General features: G+C 38.0%; 1 protein-coding gene across 1 annotated transcript; it reads right to left on the bottom strand.

Moving 5' to 3' along the window:
- Nucleotides 1-355: 355 nt before the first annotated feature.
- On the bottom strand, nucleotides 356-2,446 carry LOC138097755 (interferon-activable protein 208-like). Its single transcript, XM_068994024.1, has 2 exons — nucleotides 2,060-2,446; nucleotides 356-391 (listed from the first exon to the last, which is right to left on the bottom strand). The coding sequence occupies exons 1-2, from the start codon at nucleotides 2,444-2,446 to the stop codon at nucleotides 356-358; spliced, it is 423 nt and encodes a 140-aa protein (XP_068850125.1).
- Nucleotides 2,447-7,711: the final 5,265 nt, after the last annotated feature.

Below are 7,711 nucleotides of genomic sequence, written 5' to 3'. Positions count from 1 at the left end.
ATGCTAGCAAAAAGGGGTTTAGATAGAAATACTCTTCTCTTCCCGGATAATTTTATAGGATGTCACCGTCCAGGGGATATATTGATTAAAGTTTTAAGTTGGTTGTGTTTGGAAAGAGATCGGGGAAAGCCTTCTGCCTGTGTCACAGAAATTAGGGAGCAGTCTAGTAGAGCAAGCATCAGAAAGACAGATATCATCTTTAAGGTGAGTGCCGGGGCAGCTTTTCAAAATCCCTGGAGTCCTGATCTGCCTTGCTTGTCAGGTCTTCTCCACATGACCTTGTCATGGGTGGGAACTCATGTGCTGGCTCCCGGCATCTCCCCCTTTTTTATTCTTTAAGACAACCAGATGGATCTCAGTCGCGAGCTTCTGAGTGCTGTGTTGGAGAGTTCTGACAATACAAGGAAGGATTATAATGAGAAGGAGGACTAAGACTGCTACAGCAACATAACTGAAGATAGCTGATAGGATATTTTTTCCAGTAATAAATTTAGAGAAGGTATGAAAAAAATCATTAGCAGCCCCTGCAGTAGTAAACTCTAGATGGGCATGTTTTAGGGTTCTTATCTGGTCGTGAAGCTTTCCTAGATCTAAACTAATGCTGGAGCTATTTCATACACCTGAAATATGATTTTTAATCCTTTTCCAATTATAATCTGTATCATTTACTTTTAGGGGTGTTACACAGATCCACCAATAGTCAGCATGACAGGATAATGTTAGCTTTACTTTTAAAGCCTGTAATTAAATTCCAATATGCATGACTGCTTTTTCTAGGATGTCTAACTTTATTTCTAATATCCTGTCTATAATCTCTTGCATAGGTAGGGCTAAAGAAACATTTTTGGACATAGTATTGACATATTGAGCAGTATGTACCTGTTGAGTCAATGATGTTGCTGCCACAGTAACAGAAGTAATTGCTGTTATTAAAGCTGACATCCCTAACATAAGTAGTCCTACAAACTGTCAGGATTGCATTAAATCTTGTAGTTGTTGTAGAATGGCTAGACCGTAATTGTCATACCAATAGGTACTTGTTGTGATGGGCACCATAACGTAAAGTGGGCGTCAAAACACCACAAAGGAACACATATTATATTGAGGGGTTAGGCAGGATGAAAGCATGCATTGTTTACAGTAGATTATATTTGGTCCTCCTGAGTAGTTCATCTGTATATGAAGCTTTTCGGAGTTGTTAGTGAATAGAAAAACATAAGGGGAGGGTAAGCAGGCAACTACAGAATAGGTAGAGTCATTTTCTGGCCGGGATAGGGTGACAAGAGAGGTGGCAGCAAGGACTTTCCAAATTTCTGGCTGCCAAAAGGTCTTGCCCTTAGCTGTATAGGACAACATGGGGGGAACAAATTGATTATGATGCCATCTATTGGCCGCCAATGGCCATGGGATGGAATGATCATTTTAATTACAAAATTTAGTGGTATAGCCATGGACAGATTTTGGATCTTGACTTGGGTTTGGATTGCTCCAGTCTTGTACTGAATAGTTTCCACCTCCTGGTATTCTACAGTCTATTCTTGAATTGTAAGTACAAGATTTCTATACCGGATATCCTAGGCAGTTGTCAATAGTTTTCCATATGACGTCTGAAGGAGCAACATCAACACAATTTGGATATTTTGGTGGAACGTTAAGGAACAAGGATTCACAGGGGTCAAGGACCCTGGGGCATACGATCTTGTAATACCCAAACTGACTGATCCACTTTTTCATATGTAAATTCTGATGCTCAGGAATCTGTCAGAATTGCCTTTTTGGAGGCTCCAATACATCCCTCTTTAGTGGGAGTAATAAAGTTTTTTGTATGGCTAGTGGGGAAGTTAAAGCAAACAGGAAGATCATCTGTTAACCCCCTAAAGGTATAATTAAAATTGATAGGATAATGATCTTTATCATAGGAAGTGTAGGATCCTCCCAAGAGATGAGGCTGGTTTGTGTGGACCCATATAGGGTCACTGTTCCAAGTAACTACTTGGAAGGTCAGGGAGTCAGGGAAATATGCCCAGTAATTTTCTGGAGTGGGAGAGGAAGTGCTTACCTGGCAGGAAAGTAAAGCAAGCATAGCAATAAAAACCCTTTCAGGAGAGGCTGAAGATCCCTGTAGAGAAGCTATTCCCTGAGCTTGGTGGCAGAGTGACTTAATTTGCCCCCACGTGGGTATGGAGGCTTGTTGAGTTGCCCGCGCAGGACGTCCTGGTGGTTTCCTGCGACGTAAAGGAATAGGGGGATCATGGTCTTTTATGTAAAGCCGTGACATCTGCTTAATGGGTGGTTCTACCATTTGTTCTTCTGGGATCTCTGCTGCCGGTTGTCTTAGAGTCTGCTGGACTTTCCAGGTGGGCGTCGGAGGCAGGGAAAGAGGAGTGCCCTTCCTCTTTTGTGGTTGAAGCAATGGGGGAACTGGATGTCTGGGGGACTGCGACATGGTGAGTCAGTCTGTCGAGGATCCAAATTGACGACTTAGCACCCTGGGGAAAAATACAAGCATATCCTCGGCCGCTGGTTACTAATGGGTCAGGACCCTTCCATTGTCCTGAAAGGTCTTTCCCTTTAACCAAGGGTTTTGTACTCTGTTGTTCTGGATTCCAATGTTGGAGTATTGTAGTAACCCCAGATGAATCAGTGTTTAGATTGTTTATTACAAAAAGAGCGTGTTGTAGAATCTGGTGAGGGGAACTATATCTAAACATAGTTTAGATAGAGTAAAATTTTTGTAAAATATAAATTCTCTCTCTATATATAATAAATCTATATATTTATTGTATATAAATGACCATGTTTATATAAATATAAATCATATCCATATATGTTTTCCATTACCATTATATATATATAATCATTATATTATATATACATATATATGCAATTATATAATATACATACACACATATATACATATGTATACATATAAAACATATAAACTAACATATTATATATATAATTATAATTATACACATAATCATATATACAATACCATGGGATACTATGGATTTAAATATAAATTTATATTTATATACTTATATATTATGACATATTATGATATATATCAATTATACAATATATAATATATTATATAATTATATAGCACAATATACAATATAACATATAATATACAATATTACAAGAAAGTAAACTATAAATTTTACTATATATTTCTGTAAAATATAAATTTTACAGAAGGCCTAATTGGAGATGTATCTCAGACTTTTAGGGGCATTTTTAGCAAAAAAGGACCAGTCTTCATCAGAATGATAGCAAGCTGCTGCTTCTTCTAAATCTTTTTCATCTTGGGACGAAAGCCGTTCTTCCTTTTCATCTCCACTTTCTAAATGACTATTGGTGTTCATGGCAGCCAGCATCTCCCTTAGCTGTTGATAACTCGGTTTGGAATCGGTATCTTTTTCCTCCCCTTTAACTTTTATTTTTTTAGATTCATGAAGGGGGTCTAAAGCATCTCTAATCATGTTCCATAAAGAAAATGTTTCATTAGGAATCTTTTCTGGTCCATGCAAGGTATGAAATGAAACGAAAATGAAGTCACTCAGTCGTGTCTGACTCTTTGGGACCCCATGGACTGTAGCCTACCAGGCTCCTCTGTACCTGGGATTCTCCAGGCAAGAATACCGGAGTGGGTTGCCATTTCCTTCTCCAGGAGATCTTCCCAACCCAAGGATTGAACCTGGGTCTCCTGTATTGCAGGCAGACACTTTACCATCTGAGCCACAAGGGTATAATAAGCTTTTAATTTTTTTCCAACCTTCTCCCAAGTATCTAAGTTAACAGTGCTCTCTTCCAGAAACCAAGGACATTGCTCCTGTACAAACGTGAAAAAAGATTGAACACTGGCCTTTTTTACTTTAATACCTCTTTTATTTAACAACTGTAATATAACCCCAATAAAAAGATGTATTTCCTTTGATTCACTGCTGCCCATCTTAGCTGTCTCTTAAACGTGGAAAGAAGTTTCAATCCTACCCATTCGTCTTACCCTATCTTTCTTATGCTGGGGGGCCTGCAGCGCCCTAGTGGGGTCCTAGACATTCTGAAAACTGGACAATGGGGTCTTACCTTCAGGTCCCTGTTTCGGGTGCCACTTGCCGGGGTCCAGCCACGACAGGATCCAGGGGTACCCTCAGGATGAACGGCGTTGGTGAGTGCAGAGAAAGAGAGAGAGAGAGCGAGAGCGAGCAGACTAGGGTGTGCAGCAGGGTCTGCTGTTCTGCTGCCACCGCTTTATTTTTCACAGTAATTTTTATACCCTAAGTTAGTACATTTCTAAAGGGAAATGAGAGATAAGCATACAGAGCTAGTCTAACATTACATCAGTTTGCCCTTTACGAAACCCAGGATGTTTTCTGCATACTTCTTTGTTTATGAGAGTCTTTTCCACAGTGGATCTTTGTGCATTGTCTTCTGGCTTTGAGCTTAAGAGAAAACAGAAAAGTTGCAGTCTCATAGGTTAAAGGTACAGCAGGTTGCAACATAGTAGAAATGTAACATAAAGGTCAGTTCTTTTGCAGAAGTCACCAGCTAAATTTATACCCTTGGCTAAAATTAACAATTGTCTTATTGTTTTCACACTAGGGCTAAACTCCTATTTTTTAAATTCCTAACTATATTAACAATAGTTTTTATTGTACAACCTCAGCACATTAAGAGCAAAAACACAGCAAGCAAACATTGATCCAGTAACAACTTTATAGAATAATATTTTTTATGTTCTCTATAGGGCTTCCTCAACCCCTGAAGGACTCTGTGCCTATTAGGGCCTTTTGCGTTTTCAGATTCTTTATGCTTTTTATGATTAAGGTGTTGTGAACAATCATGCACATTAATACCAAGGGCATAAACACATTTGTCAAGCAAACTAAAACGCTAGCAAAAAGGGGTTTAGATAGAAATACTCTTCTCTTCCTGGATAATCTTATAGGATGCCACCGTCCAGGGGATATATTGATTAAAGTTTTAAGTTGGTTGTGTTTGGAAAGAGATCGGGGAAAGCCTTCTGCCTGTGTCACAGAAATTAGGGAGCAGTCTAGTAGAGCAAGCATCAGAAAGACAGATATCATCTTTAAGGTGAGTGCCGGGGCAGCTTTTCAAAATCCCTGGAGTCCTGATCTGCCTTGCTTGTCAGGTCTTCTCCACATGACCTTGTCATGTGTGGGATCTTGTGTGCTGACTCCCGGCAGTTAGCCATCTGTATGTCCTCTTTGGAGAAATGTCTGTTTAGGTCTTTCTCCCAGTTTTTTTTTTTTTTTTTTTTCTGGCATTGAGTTGTATGAACTGCTTGTATGTTTTGGAAATTAATCTTTTGTCAGTTTTTTCATTTGCTATTATTTTCTCCCATTCTGAGGGTTGTCTTTTCACCTTGTTTATAATTTCCTTTGTTGTGCAAAAGTTTTAAGCTTAATCAGGTCCCACTTGTTTACTTTTATTTTTATTTCCTTTACTCTAGGAGGTGAGTCATAGAGGATCTTGCTTTGATTTATGTCATCTAGTGTTCTGCCTATGTTTTCCTCTAAGAGTTATGTAGTTTCTGGTCTTACATTTAGGTCTCTAATCCATTTTGAGTTTGTCTTCATGTATGGTGTTAGGAAGTGTTCTAATTTCATTCTTTTACATGTAGCTGTCCAGTTTTCCCAGCACCATTTATTGAAGAGGCTGTTCTTTGCCCCATTGCATATTCTTGCCTTCTTAGTCAAAAATAAGGTGCCCATAGGTTCATGGGTTCATTTCTGGATTTTCTATCTTGTTCCATTGGTCTGTATTTCTGTTTTTGTCCCAGTACCATACTGTTTTGATGACTGTAACTTTGTAGTACAATCTGAAGCCAGGAAGCTTGATTCCTCCAGCTCCTCAAGACAGCTTTGGCTATTTGGGGTCTTTTGTGTTTCCATATGAATTTTGGAATTCATTTGAATGAATTAACAAATTTATTTGTTCTAGTTCTGTGAAAGATGCCGTTGGTAATTTGGTAGGGATCTCATTGAATCTGTAGACTGCATTTGGTAATATAGTCATTTTCACAATATAGGTTCTTCCATGTTACTCAGGAACATGGAATATCTCTCCATCTGTTCATGTTGTCTTTGATTTCTTTCATCAGTGTCTTATAATTTTCTGTGTACAGTTCTTTTGTCTCCTTAGGTAAGTTTACTCCTAGACATTTAATTCTTTTTTGTTGCAATGGTGAATGGGATTGATTCCTTAATTTCTCTTTCTGGTTTTTTATTGTTAATACATGGGGTTCCTTGGTGGCTCAGACGGTAAAGCTTCTGCCCACAATGAGGGAGACCCAGGTTCAATCCCTGGGTGGGAAAAATCCCTAGGAGAAGGAAATGGCAACCCACTCCAGTACTCTTGCCTAGAAAATTCCATGGATGGAGGAGCTTTGTGAGCTATAGTCCATGGGGTCGCAAAGAGTCAGACACGACTGAGTGACTTCACTTTCTTTATTGTTAGTATAAATGAAAGTGATTTCTATGTATTGATTTTGTACCTTGCAACTTTGCTAAATTCACTGATTAGCTCTAGTAATTTTCTGATACCATCTTTAGGGTTTTCTATGTGCGGTATCATGTCATCTGCAAACAATGAGAAAGTTACTTCTTTTCCCATCTGGAATCCTTTTATTTATGTTTCTTCTCTGATTGCTGTAGCTATGACTTTCAGAACCAAGTTGAATAATAGCAGTGAAAGTTGACACCCTTGCATTTTTCCTGATCTTAGGGGGGAATGCTTTCAGTTTTTTACCATTGAGAATAAGGTTTGCTGTAGGCTTATCATATATGGCATTTAATATGTTGAGATAGGTTCCTTCCATGCCCACTTTTTGAATAATTTTAATCATAAATGGGTGCTGAATTTTTTCAAAGGCTTTTTCTACATCTATTGAGATGATCATATGGTTTTAATCTTTCAGTCTGCTAATATAGATTTATGTGTATTGAAGATTCCTTGCAATTCCTGGAACAAACCCAACTTGATCATGGTGTATGAGCTTTAGGATGTGTTGCTGAATTCTGTTTGCTAAAATTTTGTTGAGGAGTTTTGCATCAATGTTCGTCAGTGATATTGGCCGGTAGTTTTTTTTTTTTTTATGTGTGTGTGTTGTCTTCATCTGGTTTTGGTATGAGTGATGGTGGACTCATAGAATGAATTTGAAAGTGTTCCTTGCTCTGCAATTTTTTGAAAGCATTTTGGAAAGATAGGCATTAGCTCTTCTCTAAATGTTTGAGAGAATTCTCCTGTGAAGCCATCTGGTCTTGGGCTTTTGTTTTTTGGGATATTTTTTATCACAGCTTCAACTTCAATCCTTGTGATTGGGTTGTGCACAATTTCTATTTCTTTCCGGTTCAGTCTTGGAAGATTGAACTTTTCTAAGAATCTATCCATTTCTTCCAGGTTATCCATTTTACTGCCATATAGTTGTTCATAATAGTCTCTTATAATCCTTTGTATTTCTGCATTGTCTGGTGTAACCTTTTTTTTTTTTTCATTTCTAATTTTGTTGATTTGATTCTTCTCTCTTTTTTTCTTGATGAGTCTGGCTGAAGGCTTGTAAATTTTGTTTATCTTCTCAAAGAACCAGATTTTAGCTTTATTAATCTTTACTATTGCTTCTTTCATTTATTTTTCATTTATTTCTGCTTGAATCTTTATGATTTCTTTCCTTCTACTAATTTTGTTT

Source organism: Capricornis sumatraensis, chromosome 21, assembly GCF_032405125.1.
Source record: "Capricornis sumatraensis isolate serow.1 chromosome 21, serow.2, whole genome shotgun sequence".
Classification (NCBI taxonomy): domain Eukaryota; kingdom Metazoa; phylum Chordata; class Mammalia; order Artiodactyla; family Bovidae; genus Capricornis; species Capricornis sumatraensis.
Note: the sequence above shows the minus strand (reverse complement) of the source record. Positions and strands in the feature narration are given on the sequence as shown.

What these genes read in the sequence shown, in the direction of transcription:
- LOC138097755 (XM_068994024.1), bottom strand. Translation starts at nt 2,446, where the DNA reads ATGTCGCAGTCCCCCAGACATCCAGTTCCCCCATTGCTTCAACCACAA. An exon ending in TTGCTTTACTTTCCTGCCAG is followed by an intron (nt 392 to 2,059) that starts GTAAGCACTTCC and finishes TTGTATTGTCAG; the next exon opens with AACTCTCCAACACAGCACTC.